Source organism: Oncorhynchus nerka, linkage group LG5, assembly GCF_034236695.1.
Source record: "Oncorhynchus nerka isolate Pitt River linkage group LG5, Oner_Uvic_2.0, whole genome shotgun sequence".
NCBI lineage: Eukaryota > Metazoa > Chordata > Actinopteri > Salmoniformes > Salmonidae > Oncorhynchus > Oncorhynchus nerka.
This window is the reverse complement of record NC_088400.1, coordinates 54,546,768-54,565,538: the sequence shown is the minus strand read 5'-3', so window position 1 is coordinate 54,565,538 and position 18,771 is coordinate 54,546,768. Positions and strand designations below refer to the sequence as shown.

At 43.2% G+C, this 18,771-nt stretch overlaps 1 protein-coding gene and 1 long non-coding RNA gene across 6 annotated transcripts in view; both read right to left on the bottom strand.

Annotated features, from left to right (window-relative positions):
- Nucleotides 1–596: 596 nt before the first annotated feature.
- Nucleotides 597–18,771, bottom strand: part of LOC115129648 (zinc finger E-box-binding homeobox 2-like) — an 80,239-nt gene continuing 62,064 nt past the window's right edge. For 3 of the 5 annotated variants that reach the window (XM_065018747.1, XM_065018748.1, XM_065018751.1), the window contains 7 exons: nt 16,215–16,283; nt 13,639–13,863; nt 12,315–12,529; nt 8,664–8,772; nt 6,227–8,319; nt 4,308–4,488; nt 597–2,704 (listed from right to left, as the gene is read on the bottom strand). In XM_065018747.1, the coding sequence (XP_064874819.1) occupies nt 2,127–2,704; nt 4,308–4,488; nt 6,227–8,319; nt 8,664–8,772; nt 12,315–12,529; nt 13,639–13,863; nt 16,215–16,283 (3,470 nt within the window). In that variant the 3' untranslated portion in view covers nt 597–2,126. The remainder of the gene's footprint in view (nt 2,705–4,307; nt 4,489–6,226; nt 8,320–8,663; nt 8,773–12,314; nt 12,530–13,638; nt 13,864–16,214; nt 16,284–18,771) is intronic. The other 2 variants (XM_065018749.1, XM_065018750.1) reach the window with 2 other exon arrangements.
- Nucleotides 10,512–12,308, bottom strand: LOC135571811 (uncharacterized). Its single transcript, XR_010463976.1, has 2 exons — nt 11,314–12,308; nt 10,512–11,210 (listed from the first exon to the last, which is right to left on the bottom strand). It is a non-coding gene; the product is annotated as an uncharacterized LOC135571811 (long non-coding RNA).

Below are 18,771 nucleotides of genomic sequence, written 5' to 3'. Positions count from 1 at the left end.
TCTCCTGACCTCTGATCTCTGTGGAAGAGTCGCATTCTTAATCATCCCAAAAGTTAACAGTCCGTGGTGAAATTCAATGGCTAATCATTTAAGACCTCCTCCCCTTTTATCTGTGAGATAGCACCGAATGATCAGATGGCATCAGGATCAATATGAAAATTGGAATATGCAAAGCATGTTCTGTGTTTGGCATTGCTCAACCTTTTCCCTTTCATCTTAGCCTTTTGATGTTACTTTGAATCTGCATATGCAGTGTGAGCGGTTAATAGCTAACAAGTATCTTCACACGAAAGTACTTTTAGCTGGCATCCACCTTTCATTTGAATGACTTAATTTGTTTCTTTGCTTTTTTCTGTCGTGGTAGTATGACTGTCAATAATCATTGTCAATTGAATGTTATAAAACGTTTGAAAATAATTTTTAAAAGAATGAATTATTGTGTGATTCCGTGTGTAAAAAGTTAAAATCGTACTAGGAAAACTCCCCATTTTGGGGGAATGTGGGTCTTTTACTTTCAGACAAGTCCTTTTTTGAATGACAGGTGTAGTTATGTGGCACTGCTACAAAAGCCTGGAAAAAAAGTTGAACATAAGGCATTTGTGTTCTGTAATTTGGCTACTTTTATTCGAGCATGGTCATTTCCAAGAGAAATTACAAATTAAAAATTCAATAATACTTTTACAAAGACATTTCAGGAAAGATTTTCTTCAGTCATGGTATCATACATTGTATCTTAACAGTCCCTCTTCATTTTTTAGCAAAAAAAAAAGATGAAGAAAGTGGAATTTTTTTAGTTAAAAATACAGTGTTTTCACAATATTGTATAAAAGTTCCCAAATTTGGAATTTCCAGTAATTGGAAAATAAAGGAAATAAAACAAAATAATATAGTTGAAAATTCGCATTTCACAATTAATGTTTCAAAACACAATAAATGCTCTCTTTACGTAAAATTTGCCCCAATGATCAACGCCAAGTTCATTTTTACTAAAATATATCTATATATTGAAGAACTATAATACTGTACACTACAGTATGAAATAAATAAAATTAGGAAATATAAAATGGGCCACATAAATAAAATGTTATTCAACCTACAAACAAAATGAATGCAATTTTGTTGTTTAAAAAAATTGTTTGGTGTAATACTGACAAAAGTTAATGAAATAAACCTGAAAATTGCACAGACATATGTAAACTAAGGAACTGCTGCCTAGTGTACTAATACTGACATGGGTGCTTCAAAGATCAAGGTGAGCTATCTCTTAATACCGAAGCTGGTGAAGAGGTAACATGTGTCACCCTTCTTTCACACAATTACAAGGATGGCACTTGCAGAAACACACAGATTAAAAGGTTTGCATATAAGGCTTTTTCTTATCAAAAACACCTTACAAAGGCTTTCTCCTTAATTGTTCACACGATCCTTCCATCTACTGCACTGTACTGTCAAACCATGTTCCCTTCATTTCAAGGTCTCTTTAAGACTTCATGATCTTAAAATAAAACAGGTCATATCTGTTAAGTTCCTTCACAGAGAAATTCTGAGGCCTAAAACTGTGTGGTTAGCTGGCCTGACGACAGGGCAAAACTATAGACAACACATTAAGTGAAAGATAAGTAATACAACTGATGGACTGTAGTGTGGAGACTACTGCTTTTTTCAACACTGTATAAATATATACATAGGCAATACTTTTTTATTATTTTTGTAGTGATTATAGAAGCGAAGTGCAATTTGTACAAGTCACTAGTTTGTGCTATAAAGACTATGGAACACAGAGTTTTTAGGATGTTAGCACCACACATATTTTTAGGCCTTAATACTGTACAATATTTTAAATGTATTAATTTATTAATTTTTCATTTTTGCATAATGCAGCCTCTTCTTACACAACCCCCCCCACCCACCCCCCACCCCCACCCCACCCCAAAATCAAACTTCAAATCAATGTCTCCTTGGGCAGACATATACAACCACCACCCTTTGAGTCCTTCAATACAAAGCTTCCTAGAAGCTTCAGGCACGTGCATGTACAGCTTCAACACAGCAGCGTCAAAAACCAAGCAGGTAACAATACTGAACAGAAAAGTAAGATGGGAAGCTTTTTAAATGCAGTAGTTTTATTACATGCCATCCTCCATATTGTCCTCGTGATCCGATTTGGTTTCTGTTTTCCCGTCCAACGAACTATCGTCCATCGAGTGCTCGCCGTTCTCCTCCTCATCCCTCAACATGTCTGGATCTGTGTCCATGCTCTTGTTCTCGCTCTCCTCTTCCTCCTCCTCAAAGTCCTCTTCCCTACGTCCTATTTTCGCGTACGTTCCTTCAACTTCCTTCTGACGATCTCTCATGCCTCCGTTCATCCCTCCTTCCCTCAGAATGCCCTCGCGGTCCTCCAGGTCGGGGTAGCCCTGAGGAGTCATGCCCTGTAAGTAGGCCCGGCTCAATAGTAGCTCTGTGGGCTCTAGGTGGCCCTTCTCCCGGGCCTCTCTCTCGGCAGCCTCCCTCTCCTCGGCCTCCCTCTTGCAGTAAGAGTAACGGTGGTTCATGTGCTGGGAGTAGGAGCCCGAGTGAGAGAAGCGCTTCCCGCACTTGTCGCACTGGTACGGTTTCTCGCCAGAGTGCAGTCGTGAATGTTCTATAAGGTGGTGCTTGTGTTTGAATGCCTTCTTGCAGATTTGACACTGGTGTGGCCGTTTACCTGAGGAGACACAAAAGGGAGAGGAAAGCAGACATGAGTTTCCCCGCTCGCCACGTTGTTACTACATTTAACACAATTAAAAGCATCAGGAGGAGAACAAACACAAACTTAAAGTACATTCCGATGATTGGAATGGTATGAAGCAACTTGAACTATCATTACAATATCAATGCTAACTTTGTCATCATTTATTTGTTTATTCCAAATGAGAAGGTAAACAGCTTAATATAAACCACAGGGTCTGTCATGTGTTTACACTATGAAATTCCCTCCTATCGCTAAAGCATGGAGGAACAGAATCACAAACACTTAGCAAACAGAAAGCTGTGGCAAATAAATAAACAAACAGGAGATGAGAATTGAACAAGAGACTCCTATGGCTACCCTGATAATCTCAGTAGAATAATTCTAGTTTCTAGACGCCTCTGTCCCTCAATTATTTTTGGGACTCCACTCTACTCTGCTCCCCGTGTAAGATGGGATACCCTGAACGCAGAAGTGTGAGACGAGAAACTCGAGCCGCCCTACATTGATGGAGTGAAATTTCATTACATCATGCTACCAAAATGATCTGGCTAAATAAAAACTCTCCCAGCAGCCAGCGATGGTGGCTGGTCATGGTGTATATCATGGGGTGGGGAGTGTGGGACAGTTGCACCCCCTTTTTGAATTTACTACACCTCAGCACATCCGGAAATATAACAGTCTATCTGACACAAATCAAAAGATAGAGTTTCTCCTTTGGCATTTCAATCTTCTCGTGACGCCACTTGTGCCACCAAGCACATACACCAACACATCTGGCCAATTCCTAGCCACAAATAGCCCTGGGATGCCTTCGACCCCTTCCATAACTGCTATACTTGCAACACACACCTCCTAATACCACAACTAGATAAACCCGGCGTGAGACTTAAAGCATGCGGTATCCTGCTACGTGTTGCAGGTAGTCACGTGTTTAAAGAATGATTCAACTTAGTGAAAGCATTTCATTGTGAGAAGTGTAAAAAAAAATATATATATATATATATGTCATCAACACACAAATGTTCAACGGGTTTAAACCGACCTATCGCTGATTAGAGTGAGAGTCAATAAAAGACCGGTTTGGTCAAGTGACACTTTCAGCAGTCTGTCTCTGTCTCTTTACTAGTTATATATGTGGGTACGCTTTACTGTGTTTTGTAAATAATAATAGGGTTAATAAAGTAGCATGTGATGGATATAATTTTGAAATGGCCAAGGGTGACATTTACCTCAGACAGTGCCCTCATGCATTATGCAAAGCAATGACACAACATTTAGTTAGGCTCTTTCTGCCACATTCTGATTTAAGTATGGAGCTTATAATATTCAGAGAAAGGTATTTCTGGCATAACCCTAATAATGTCATGTTTTGCTCTACATATTTTAGTAAGTATATCTCCTCACCCCTGTCAATGAAGAAACAAGGTTAGGTCTCGATTTACATTACAACTGAAAAAGAACAAAGCAGGAAAGAAGTGGGGAATGAACAAAATAAAACAATTGAAAGGGTTAAGTAACACAAAACATTAGAAATGAAAGCAACGGGGTAAAATAAGTGTTCCAGAACAGTATATACCTGTGTGTTCATATTTGTGTCTTAGGAGGGAACTGCTCTTCTGGAATGTTTTGTCGCACAAGTCACACGCGTACATACCACTTTCTGTCTTCTTAATCTTCTTCCGGGACAGACAGGAGTCTGAATCGGTCATGTCATCCAGTCCTGACATGTAATCGGCTGTTCCGTCTAGCAGCTCCCCCTAGAAAATGACACATTTATCAATCCACACATGTCAACTACATTTAGGTACAGGACCTCCTGATGTTTGCCTCAATGAAAGACTGAATGGAACTTAATTTTTGACCTAATTACTAACACTCCAATAGAGAGCGCAGGTGTAAATGTAAAAGGCAGACTACACTGTAATGGTTGACAATCTACCCTGAATGTTTTATATTATTTTAATTATTTTACATTTTTAAATCTGTCCTCCATATATTTGAATCAGTCTAATTTTATACATGAAAGAGTTTTCATTCCATATGTATCTGTTCTTCATAAGGGAAGATTAACCCGATAGGCTTAAACTTAAATGAATGGGGGAAAGTATTATTACATTAGAAGGTCATAATAATAAGAGAAAGCCCTTTGCGGGGCATATTGTCATATTCTTCTCATTTCCAACTCATAATGATTAAATCAAGAGGTGTTCTAAATGACCAATATTGAGAGGCACCACTGCTCTCATTAAGAAGTGTTCGCTCTGGTCTGACAATGACTCCTTTGGCGGGGACACTTTCTTTCTTACACTGTTTTTAAAGAACAGAGCTACTATCATTCCGCAATCAATTTGAGCTAAATGCCCGTAGCTGTATTTTTTAAATCTAATTTAATAACTTAGAATAGGAAACATTATTAATACTTTTTTTTTTATCAAAATGGTTCCCTCTATGTTAAACAGCCTTCAGCATTCAGTGGGAATGAACATGGAGCCTGTGCATTATTAATCTGCATGTAGAAACTCATTTTGGCTTTAGAGGGCAACTCTCTTTAAAATAAAATACAAGACAGTGGCAGAGAATTGGAGTTGGAGTCAGATCCTCGGTGCTGTGTGCAGCTCCAGGGCTCACCCTTTGCCTATTGCACAGATCACATACACGTTGTCCCTCACACAATTCACACAAAAAAAATACCTAAGGAAAAAAATCAAAAATAAACTAGGCTGAGACAGATTGATTTTAAAGGGTACGTAGTCTATGTTTTACTCTGGAATAGACTACACTGAACAGCTGGAGATGTGATGCTGCCTGCACTCTGCGGTAAGGACAATTCACGGTGGAGTCTGGCAACAACTGAATCCCCCACATCATAACCTCCTCTGAAACAGCAATTATGTGCTGATATCGCTAATGACGTCTGCTTGGAGAACTGAACGACTCCAGGAGCGTTTGACAGCTGGTTATCTACCTGACTGTGTTTTCTCCCTGGTTCAATGTGCTGCAGGTGAGCATTTGAGCTCATTAGAGTACCTTTTAATTAGTGGCACAATGAGCAGATCATTTTAGAGAATTTGAGAGGAGACAGAGACAGAGAGGGAGAGAGAGAGAGAGAGAGAGAGAGAGAGAGAGAGAGAGAGAGAGAGAGAGAGAGAGAGAAGGTAAAGATGGAGAGAGAGAGAGAGAGAAAGATGGAGAGAGAGAGAGAGAGAGAGAGAGAGAGAGAGAGAGAGGTAAAGATGGAGAGAGAGAGAGAGAGAGAGAGGTAAAGATGGAGAGAGAGAGAGAGAGAGAGGGTAAAGATGGAGAGAGAGAGAGAGAGAGAGAGAGAGAGAGAGAGAGAGATGGAGTAAAGATGGAGAGAGAGAGAGAGAGAGAGAGAGAGAGAGAGAGAGAGAGAGAGAGAGGTAAAGAGGAGAGAGAGAGAGAGAGAGAGAGAGAGAGAGAGAGAGGATAAACCTGAGGCTTAGAAACTAAACCACAAGCGGCTTATCTATTTACCTGGAAACCAGGCTTTCGCTGGTATTTTCTCCTCTGCTGCTGCTGCATCTCAGCAAAGGTAGCTGCTCCTGTTGCATAAGTGTAGGCCATGTGTGGTAGGAAGCCCATCTGATCCAGCCCTGGGTACGGCCTCAGCCCAGGCATGCTGGCCTGCATCGGAGACATGAAGGTGGCCGGTGGGAACGCGCTCTGTTGCGGAAGCGACGTGTACATAGGTTTGGCACCGAAGGGGTTCATCCCGAACAAGGGGCTGGTGCTTTTGTTGAGGTCTCCATTGTGGTGGTTCTGGCCTCTGGCTTCAAACTCCTTCTTGAGATAGGCCAGGTTAAGTGGCTCTTCGAAGTGTTCTCGTGGGGAGGGAACACTGGAGTGGTCATGGCGGTTAATACTGTTTAGTTTAGGTCTGCTCTTCACGGTCATGGCGTGTTTGGGCTCCTTCATGAGCTTTGGCAGTGACAGGTCCAGTGGTTGTTCAGACAGGTTCATGTTGAGGTTCAGGTCCTCAGACATCAGGCTGTTTGGAGTATATGAGCTACTCTGGGAGTTTTTGGAAGATGTGGAGGAAAGGTTCAAAGGAGAAGGTGTGCTGCTCCTTGACTGGTGGTCCAATTTGGAGTGGTCACCCATGTGTTTGGTGTGTCCACTGAACGGGTTGGCTTTCATGAGTCTGAGCTGGTTCTCACAGTTGTTGACGTTGTTATGGAGCTCTGCAATGGAGGGGGACGTGATATGGTGGTCACGGTTGCAGTCACGGTTATTAGACTTGATCAGGGACACTGGGGATCTCGCTGCCATTGAGTCTTTAGAGGGAGTGTGGTTGTGGTTGATTGCGGCTAGAACCATATCTGCATGGTTGTTCCGTTGTTGTTCTAATGGTGGAGTTCTTGGGGTGCCGTACTGGTAAACTTTCCTCTGCTCGAACCACTCTTTGACGAATTCCTGAGGAAGGCCGACTGCTATGGAGATCTTCAGTAGTTCCTCTGAATTGGGCTCCATGTTCATAGCGAAGTAGGCCTTGAGCACTGACATGTGGTCCTTGTACGGGTTGATGGGGCTTTTCTCAGACAGCATGGACGAGAGCAGGAGGGCATGCTTCTCTGTAAACATCCCCTGTTTTGTGGGCATAAGGTTCTCGCTAGTCTGGAGAACTGTCTTGATCTCCTCATTCATTTTACAAAGGTAACGTTCGTGCTGATGCAAGGGAATTGGACCTGGGAAGGCTTCTTTGCAGTATTGGCAAGCAAAGGGTGTAAACATAATGTTGTTCTCATGCATCTTATCCTCTGTACCTAAATCTAGCATGTGGTTGGATTTCTCGCGTTTGATAGTGCTAATTTGTCTCTTTGAGTCCGTGGTCAAGCTCTGGAGACAAGCTTTGGCTTCGTTCACTTTTTCTAATGTGTAGTCGATGATGCTTTTCGTGGCACCGTTATGGCTGATGACTGGCAGACCAATCTGGTGACCCCCCTGTGACGTCAGTCCCTGTTTCTGCTCCTCGATCTGGTTCCCGAGCTCCTTCATGTAAGCCTTGAGCCTGGAGATCTCCTCCGGTTTGCAGTCCATCTTCTGCCTGCACACAGTGTTGTCCACGATCTGGAGCACCTTCTGGACCTCGCTCAGGTTGTTGCTCAGGGACGGGTAGCCCAGGAGCTGTTGTTCGATCCCCATCCCCAGGTGCTGCATGGGGCTCTGGGCTGAGCAGTGGATCCCTAGCGGGCTGCTATTTCCCCCCATCCCTCCGTTCATGAAGGGCGCAGGTGCGCTGAAGCCATGGGAGGCCATCATGAGTTTGTAGTCGTTGAAGTCTAGTGGTTCTGTTTTGATGTTCAGGTGGTGGTTGTTCTGGTCCTGATGGTGGCCCAGGAGCTTGCCGTTTCCGTTTCCGTTCTCTAGCTTGTGTCTCAGCTGGGTGATGGCGGTGTTAGTGGGGGAGGACGAGGCTGATGTAGGGGACGAGCCTGTCTTCATGTTGTTGCGCATCCTCCCGTTGACTGCTATAAGGCCGATGCACTTCTTGCTGCTGATGTGAGAGCTGTAGGAGCCTGAGTGGGAGAAGCGCTTCTTGCAGTTTGGGCATTCGTATGGCTTCTCACCTGAAAAGAGACAACAATGTATACTTAAAAAATCTGCCTTGAGCGTATTTAGAATGGCATAAGGAACACACATATTCTCAATGATGAAATATAAGTGGGCTCAGGGAAAATGTATCAACAATGAACACCTTTAATTATGCCAAACTAAAGTGTAAACACTGAACAGCTCAATTGTGAGATTGGCAGATAGAAGGAAACAAAGTAGCTCAAGTCATCCATTGGAACAGTGGGAGAGAGAAAAGAAAAACGCAATCGATTTTTGTACAACCTGTGAAGTTCACCACAGCCTTAAATCAAGGTTATGCATATTCAAAGCGGAGTGCACAGGCCCCCTTGCTACCCACCACTGTGAATCCGCAGGTGTTCCTTCAGATGGTGCTTGTATTTGAAGGCCTTGCCACATTCTGTGCATTTGAACTTGCGGTTGCCAGCCCCCTGGTTCAGCAGTTGGTGCTATAGAGAAAGAAGCAGGTATTTACATAAGTTCCACTAACAACATTACAGGGGGAAAATAGTTCACTAAACAATCGCAATCAGCCCTCGGTGCAATCGACCGACAAGCCAAATGTCTTACATTGCTACACAGCCCATCTTGCCTCTTTCTACTTCCAACTCCAACGAGAGAGTACAAGAGTGGCGCTGATAACAGAGGGAATCACATACCTTTTCATTTCCTGGCTCTCGAGCCAAGGAAGCATGCCTTTAGAATTTGGCAGCCAATAAAATAAAATAAATGAGAGGGGCTCTTTTTTTTATATAGTTTCCCCCTCATTAGAAACAAGCAATCTGATCTGCTTTTATTAATTTGGGGTAATCACTCGAAAGATATTCTGACTATTTCACAAGAAGTCCTTCCCTGTATTTCACATACCTGCAAACAACAGTAATTTTACATGAAGAAACAACACATTTCCATAAATATTGAAATGTCTTAATTGGAACAGATTTCCCCTAATCATTTGAATCCTCAAACGTCTCTTTAATAATCGCAGACTATAGGATGGGACTAGGCCTTGATTCTCTGTTCAAAGGTAAACATCAGTTGCGGCCCCTCAAATTTGCAATTCAAAGAGGGGGAGGCCTCTGCCTGTTTCAAAATCCAAATGTAATAGTAATAACAACAGCAATAACAGCGCACGTGTAAACGGGGGGGGGGGCACACCAGACGTGCACAATTCATTCTGAGTCGGAGGTGAACACGTTAAATGCTTAGGCAATACAAAAGATCTCTCAGCAGCACTTGCTACCAAGGCAGGCATAGCAGGAAGAAGCAGCCAGCGTCCTGATCCAGCCTGACAACTGCTGGGGTGTGCTGACTCTACCCACATTCCTGGGGAGACAGATGGCGTAAGGGAGGACACAGGGAGGATTGTTCAAACGGCAGCAACCTTCAAAGATCGAGCAGGAGTGGGTCTGTCTGTCGGTGGGGCCGCCAAGCGCCAGTCAGGGACCCCACCGCTCGTACGTTGCTGAGTTGCATAAACAAACGGCAACAGCTGCTTTGGCTCCCCCTGCTTCCCTCTGAGGACCACAGTAAACTTTAGTTGTGCCAATAAGATACAATCATTTTCTAATCCTAATTGTCAATGGCACCAACACCAGCAAATGTGTTTTTGGCGGAGGGGGACATGCTATCCTACATGACTCAGGGAAGGTTAGGGATAGGATGTTGGATGTTGTGGGCGGGGCGCATGGGCTGGGTATTCAAATATTATTGGCGTGTATTAATGACATATTTTCTCTTGATTGGTTAATTGGATAATGAGTGTTACAGGTTATTTTAGATTTGTTTGTGGTGTTTATGGCGAGGGCATCTTTTCCTAGGTAGAGACAGTTCTCATGGAACATGGGATTAGGGCTTGCCTATAAGCGATGACACGACTATTCACTAACTGCACAACACATTTTATCTTTTTTTTTTCTTTTCTTTTTTACCCCAAGAGGACTTCAATTGTCACTACTGCTTTGTTCAGATTCACTTCTTTTTAAAAACACGGATGGAAAGCAAATGTAACATCTATGAATAGAAGGTTTATTTCTCCCACACGGGGAGTTGGATGTGATGCATGCAAATTGTCAACAAATTCCCAGGTTAGTTTATCCAAAAGAAAATACATTGCGAGTGAGTGAGACTCAATAATAAGTGTACATGTTGATTCTGACATAAACTCAGCCAAAAAAGAAACGTCCGCTCACTGTCAACTGCGTTTATTTTCTCCAAACTTAACATGTGTAAATATTTGTATGAACATAACAAGATTCAACAACTGAGACATAGCGAACAAGTGAACAAGTTCCACAGATATGGGGCGAACAGAAAATGGAATACTGTGTCCCTGAACAAAGGGTGGTTCAAAATCAAAAGTAACAGTCATTATCTGGTGTGGCCACCAGCTGCATTAAGTACTGCAGTGCGTCCCCTCCTCATGGACAGCACCAGATTTGCCAGTTACCCCACTATTCCACCAAGGCACCTGCCAGTTCCCGGACATTTCTCGGGGGAATGGCCCTAGCCCTCACCCTCCGATCCAACAGGTCCCAGGCGTGCTCAATGAGATTGAGATCTGGGCTCTTTGTTGGCATTGGCAACACTGACATTCCTGTCTTGCAGGAAATCACACACAGAACGAGCAGTATTGCTGGTGGCATTGTCATGCTGGAGGGTCATGTCAGGATGAGCCTGCAGGAAGGGGACCACATGAGGGAAGAGGATGTCTTCCCTGTAATGCACAGCGTTGAGATTGCCTGCAGTGACAAAAAGCTCAGTCCGATGATGCTGTGATACACCGCCTCAGACCATGACGGACCCTCCACCTCCAAATCGATCCCGCTCCAGAGTACAGGTCTCGGTATAACGCTCATTCCTTCGACGATAAACACAACCATCACCCCTGGTGAGACAAAACCGCGACTCATCAGTTTTTTGGCAGTCCTGTATGGTGGGTTTGTGCCCATAGGCAATGTTAATGCCGGTGATGTCTGGTGAAGACCTACCTTACAACAGGCCTACAAGCCCTCAGTCCAGCCTCTCTCAGCCTATTGCGGACAGTCTGAGCACTGATGGAGGGATTGTGCGTTCCTGGTGTAACTCGATCAGTTGTTGTTGCCATCCTGTACCTGTCCCGCAGGTGTGATGTTCGGATGTACCGATCCTGTGCAGGTGTTGTTACACGTGGTCTGTCACTGCAAGGACGATCAGCTGTCCGTCCTGTCTCCCTGTAGCGCTGTCTTGGGTGTCTCACAGTACGGGCATTGCAAGTTATTGCCCTGGCCACATCTGCAGTCCTTATGCCTCCTTGCAGCATGCCTAAGGCATGTTCACGCAGATGAGCAGAGACCCTAGGCATCATTCTTTTGGTGTTTTTCAGAGTCCGTAGAAAGGCCTCTTTAGTGTCCTAAGTTTTCATAACTGTGACCTTAATTGCCTACCATCTGTAAGCTGTTAGAGTCTTAACGACACAGGTGCATGTTCATTAATTGTTTATGGTTCATTGAACAAGCATGGGAAACAGTGTTTAAACCCTTTACAATGAAGATCTGTGAAGTTATTTGGATTTTTACGATTTATCTTTGAAAGACAGGGTCCTGAATTTCTTTTTTTTGCTGAGTTTAGTACTGCATGAAGGAAATGCTTGATTTTAAAGAACATAAAATCTACTAGTTGAAGTGAAATTAAGGAGCAGATAAAATGTCTAAATTGGAAATTAACATAATCATTTGATCGTGAACATAAGACCGCAAAATCATATCAGACGGGGCCATCAAAAAACCATTTAGGGCCTCAATTAAAGTTATTACCATTAAAAGATCTGCATCTCCAAAATGCCATGAAAAATTCATAATGATTGCCAATCAAAATGATATATTTTCCTCCAAGGGATCGTAGCACATTAGAAACGAAGTAAGTGAGGGGAACGGGAAGGGGCGAGGAATAATAAAGGGATTGAAAACGGCAACAACAACAACAACAACAAACGAGGGCACATGATCCTCACCTGATCTCTGTCGGGCTTGTGCGTGGCCATATGTCGCTCAAGCTGAGTGCGGTAGGCAAACGTGTAGTTACACAGGGGGCAGGCAAAGTTCTCTTCGTTCTTCTCGTGGCGGTACTTGATGTGCTCCTTGAGCGATGTCAAGCGCTTGTAGCCCCGGTCGCAGTAGGGGCAGGTCAACAGTTGGGCGAAAGCATCTGGAGTTCCAGGTGGCAGGTCTGGGTAAGGGAGACGGGGGTTGGGGAAAGGGAGGGGGGGAGCAGTCCAAAAGGTCAGCAAATCAATGGCAGCTAATGGGCGTACTGCCCGGAATGGTATGGGAGGTATCACTGCAATCTGCTCTACAGAGTGCCGTCGTCTCAGGCTGGCATCCTTGCCCTGACACACATGCACACATACTCACACACACACACGCACAGACTCCCCCCCCCCCCTTTTCTTATATCACATACTAAGACACACGTGAAAATTCACACATACTAAATTGAATTAGCTTTTAATTGACCTATACACTTTAGAATGTGTTGCTTAACATACTTTTAGCTTAAGTAATTGTGTTTCTTTGACTTTTGATTTAAGACAAAAATGAAACATGATATCTAATCTTACACTGTTTTACACTGATATCTTACAAATGTCAGTCTGAAATAAAGCACCTTGACCTGGTTTTTAAGAACACTACCTCACCCACCCTCCCCCCTCGTCCTTCCTTGCTCCCCTTAACCATAGTCCCCTCGCCTAATTGCTTTTAAGTGGCTTATTTAATACCATTTTTCCCACACTTTCATCATTTCTGAAGTACGTATCATAAATCCATTCTAATTCAATCCCTGTTCCCCCGGGGTCTGAGAGGTGTACTATCTTATTTCAGACCTCTGGCAGCTGCTGCTGCTTAAAGACTGGAGGACCGAAGGTAAACACAGAGGCATCCAGTGAAGAATCTGTGAGACCAACAGCTGCCCATGTCACTGTGCCACAGAGACCAAGAAGAGTCCAGCCACACCACTGCTGCTCTGTTCTCTTCTGGGGAACGTATGTAGCAAGAGTCTCAAAGGAGGAGCGCTGATCCAGGATCAGCTCCCCCATGTCTATGTAATCTTATTCAATGTGGTCTAAAAAGGCAACACTGATCCTAGATCAGCACTCCTACTCTAAAACATTTCAAACATATGGCCCCAGCTCACCCCTGTCCATGTAGTCTTATTCTTTGTGATCTAAAAGGCCAAAATGAACCTAAATCAGCACTCCTACTCTGAGATGCTCCATACATACAGCCCCTGTCCCCGGTTCTGTTCTTGCCCTCCCTGGCTGGTCTCTGGACTCTTACCATTTTCCTCCTGGCCGTTTGTTTCAGGCGCTTCGGGCGTGCCCAGACGGGACAGCTCCTCTCCCTCGGGTGCTTCTGGGTAAATGATGGCAGTGTCGCCCCGCTGCAGGTACTCAGCGATGCTGACCACGTGGCTGTGGCTCTCGCTCAGGCTCTCCTCCTGGAGCTTACTACGCTTAGCGAAGAACTCCTCAAACTCTGAAGTGCAATCAACAACATTCTTAACTGAAAAGAAGAAGAGAAAGAGAGAAGAAGGAGGGAGGGAGAGCGAGAGAAAGAGAGAGAGAGAGAGAGAGAGAGAGAGATGGGTTTTGAGAAATTGGATTCTTCACTCCCCAAGAGAAATGTGTGTTACAGCAATACTGAGAACGTGTCGGGTCTAAATGGGATGAAGAAACTCCACAACAGACATTAAGGTAGTAGTTGTGGGAGAATACATCTGAATTACTGTGTTATCTTGTCACGCAACAGCCACTAAAACAAGAAATATGAGTTCATCTTAGAAAAGCACCACCTTAAATCGTGGGAAAGTATTTCAGATAAACATATTGTATTTCCTTGAATCAGATTACCAGTTACACAATAAATGTGGGGAACACAATTCAAACTGGTCAAATGACTTCTAATTTTCCTTCATACGTGAAATGAAAAGAATTTGTATTTTACAATTTTGGATCTTTGAGATTATATCTATTTAATTAAGCCTCTGGGTTTTTAAGCCTCTCGAACACAACATTTTATTTACACATTGTGTAGCAACAGCACAATCAAATTCCCTGTGTATTGACAAGGGGTCAATAAAATGTCTCTGGTTAGTGGATCGGCTGTGGAACAGATTACTGAGGACAAACAACAACGTTGCACAAAAAAAAAGAAGCTTTAAACCATAGTCCTTAAAACACTTTCTGAAGCTGTCTTTCTGAAATTGCTGAAGTCACACATTGTGCGTTTTCTCATATCCTCCAGTCCCTTCTCTTTAGGGAATCCAGAAAGCTGCAGAGTAGAGATAGCTGTGGCTCCAAAAGCAAACAAAGCTCATCAAAACCCGGCAACCTTCATTAGTCAACAGCAGATGATAGACACTCAAAGGTTCCCGTTAATTCAAAACTATACTATACGGCATTCCGACAACCTGGGGCAAGTCTATATTCTATTTCCCCCACCTATCATATCACTGTTATAAAACTCGTCACATATAACATTGTCGTGCTAAATGTTACAAGGGAGTCACGCAAACGGTTTGATTCGACTGGATTTAGATAGTTACTTATTTAATTAGGCATGTCCAAGCCAAGGTACATTTTTATATTGTGATTTGTTTGGCAGTGATTATTTTATGGGTCCAATTTGTGAAAGGTCAAGGTAGTGTATTTGGTTGTCAAAAGTGGCATGAAAATGTCACCGGTGCCAAAGGAGCTTGTCTGAAATCGTATGAAGCAACTGTTAACTAGGCAACTCAATTTCCTGCATTCTCATTAGGACTTTGTGTGAACCGTTTGAGAATCATCTAATGCATTTTAGAGATACAAAACTGTGAGGGTGCTTGAGATCTCTACATTGGATTCACAACTCACCGTTAAACAAATATGTGTCTTAAGGTTATAAAAATACATCAAAAAGATCAAATTTAGACTAATTTGATTTGGCAAATGAAATGTAATTTGGGAAGTCACTGTGTTGCCAACAAGCTACGAGCTCAAACCTCGTGAAGCCTCCCTTGAAATGACTTTCTCCTCTGTAAATAGAGGAAATCACCTGGATAAAAGAGTTCTTAGGTGGCAAGACGTGATTGCAATTTTCATTTCTTCAATGAAATCACATGTAATCCCATGGTGGGTTCTTTCTACCAACGCAGTGCCACTACATTGTTTCCACGGCCTTAACGGAAACATTTGCGATGTCTAAATTTCCACAAATAAAGTCACCACACAATGCACAGGCTCACACACACACACACACACACACACACACACACACACACACACACACACACACACACACACACACACACACACACAAAATCAACAAACTATATAAATAAAATTAAAAATAAGAATAGAAGATTCCTAAGGAAGTATTCCCCTTATGCGGTGAGTGTTTACCCAAACGGTGCCGAGGCCAGTTGTCAGCAGCGGTCAGCAGCGGTCAGGATGATATCATGGAGGGAAAACTTCATGCCCAAGAGGCTTGTGGGTGGAAATGAGCTTTGTTTACTTAATTAAAAATGGCAGGTAGGATTAGGCTCCACAGTTTTGTGTAGAAAGGACCATGCAGGGACACTAGTGCTCTACCCGGACACACAGATACACAGCGACCCACACAGGGATTGGAAAGGTGGTTGGTCTCGGCCTCGTCTTTCAACACAATACAGATGTAGGATCTTCATTTGAGACAGTTTGCTACAGCAGAAAAATAATCCTGCAATAGCAGGAAATGTGAATTATTATGTGGATTACAATTCATTCTGGTCCAGGACTATGCTTGCATTGCAGGAAAGATCTTCTGCAACAGGGTTATCAAATTAAGATCCTACATCTGTACATCAAATCTCCTCACAATGGATTAAATCAACTCACCCGTACCGTTTCCAACTGTCTGAAGAGGGGCGTCAGGCCCCAAAGTGTCATAATCATCTTTCATTTCATCTGTGGAGAAAAGAGGGGAGGGAGGAGGGGAGGGAGTAGGGAAGAGAAGGAAAAGAGAAGTTCAGTTCAATGCTGTAGTGTACCAAGCAAACCCAAGCCTCACAATGAAGCCTTCAGAGGAAGGTACGGAGATATAAAGGGCTTGCTGTGTTGCACTGTGCCGAGGCTTTGTGTGGCATTCTTAATCATCAGGACCAGACAGAGCCTTATTTACCTTAAAAACAACAACAAGCAGTGGGAAAGAAAGCTGCTCTGCCATTCCGGGGGTAGTGAGAGTTGCCAGAAAGAAAGATTAATTCAAGAAGCCAGCCCCATCCACCTGAATAGTCAGAGAGGAGTAACCTGGCACAAAAGGCCTTGCAGTTGTTATTCCCTCACTGTGACACTACTAACAATCTACAAGCGGCAGAAAAAATGACAAACTATACAGGGGGTTTTCGCATAAAATCCTGGACTGTGGGCTTAGAATCTATTGCCAATCAACGTAATGCATAGTCGTAGGAACGCCAAGGGCAGACTTGCATTTTGTCCTGGCACAGGTAAGACAGCCATAAATAAAGGACCCCAGATTGACAGACAGGCTCATAAACAAGGGAGAGAACAACTTTTGACATTAGTGGGTAAATTCTCTTGCCGTGTGGGCAGCGGCGAACAAGAGGACTTTTGTTGGTGTTCATGTCCACAGACAATTAACTTAAAGGAGTCCTCTGTGACTCCTTCCTTCCGGCCTGTCTTTGAAAATTAAATCAAGGTACTTCCGAGAAGATAGTGGCTGGTAATAAAAATGGCTCTTGTCTCGCTCTCTGTTTCTCCTTGTTCTAGCCATGTGATTTCTATGGTCTCAAGGATACTGTGTTGCCATGACGGGGTAAACAAACAAATCAGTGGATTAAGGGAATAGAGGAACTCTCTCCTTTACTGTCTCTTGCACCGTAGACTTAACAGAAAACATTTTTGGGGGAAATGAGTTTGAAAAGTAGCTGACAAGTTGTGTAAAATCTTCAGAATATAACGTTGCCTGAATACTTGTCATTGAATTAGCATTCACGAATCACATGCAGGAACAACAAATATAATATATATATTGTATATTTTGGTGCAGAGTGAAAAATCTGGTGTTTTAATAGTTGGTTCATTTCAATATTTAGGAGAGGGTTTTTTTCGGTTTCTTTCGCTTGAAGTGAGACTGTTTCCGTCTGCACCAAACAGATAAAAAAAAAAAAACAGCCAATAGCTTCAGAGAATAAAAAATGGACTCTTTTGAACGAAAAGTACTCAACTTTCCCTTGACATGAAGCTTGACTGTGTGGTGGAGAAACATGCCAGACATTTTTCATTTGCATATGAGGGGGTTTGGAGTGCCGTTGTCTTCTCAGTAATGACATCAAACCAGGCTGCACTCTAAGGAAATGGCCCTTTAGCAATATTGTTGAAGATACACTGGAGTATTGTGAGCAATCAAAAGAAAATCCTCCCCCACAGCCACAAATATAATTCTGGTGTTTAAGAGACCAGCATATATTGATAGTTACTTTTTTTTGTCATTTCTAATTTACTGAATGTTAATCAAGCTCTCTTTTCCTCTTTCCCTCACGTTTCTTTTTCCTGGAAAGTGGGAGAGTTCGCATGGATGCAGCCATTATGGTTTTCGCAGCCTTTAGTAATCCAATTTCACTGCATATTTTTGATATGACTCAAGGAGCACAAGTGGGGATTTGCTTTTTGTCCCTTTTCGTTCCCTCTTTACCTTGAACAGTCCCTATTATCTGCGTGTGGCCAAGGAATGAGAGTGAGGGAATTTCCAGCAGGAGGTAGGCTAAGACCACGTACACGTACCTCACTTCTATGGCCCTTTGCACAGATCCTTTTTGGGCCATTTCTATTGCTTCTGACAGCTACACATCCATTGGAGAGAGAGAGAGACCCGTTTTTATAGTTGAAAGTGTCATGTGAGTCAAAAAGCCAGTCTGATTTCTCGCTGTCTCTCTTGGCCTGATAAATCATGTAAGGAGAGGGGGAGTGTGAGAGAAGGCCTGCGCTGAACTGAAGGATGTTTAAGTTTCTGACTGCGACCGAGGAGGAGCTCAGAATACCTTTCCCCTGCCATACGTCCACCTATTTACTTAACGCCATTGATGCTGTTTGTTTTGAATACGTTCCGATTTTTATGGCCAGTTACCAGTGGAACAGGGCGCAATAAAAAAACAAAGGTCCTCCTCCTCCTTTCTGTTAGTTCTCTGAGCGGCCTTGAACAGAGCCGGGCCGGGAGAAGAAAGAGACACGGGCAGAAAGGGGAGAATGCAGGTGATTTGTTTTAGAATGATAGTGATGTCATGTATTCCAGCCCACTGAATCCAGCGGCCCCATTGTGGGATGAAAGAATGTCAAGGACCATTCTAGAACACAAAACTCTGATTGTGCTGGCACCGGAAAGGCACAAGCTAAGAAACTTTTTGCAGTGCTCTTCGATTCAAAACCTGTATCCTTT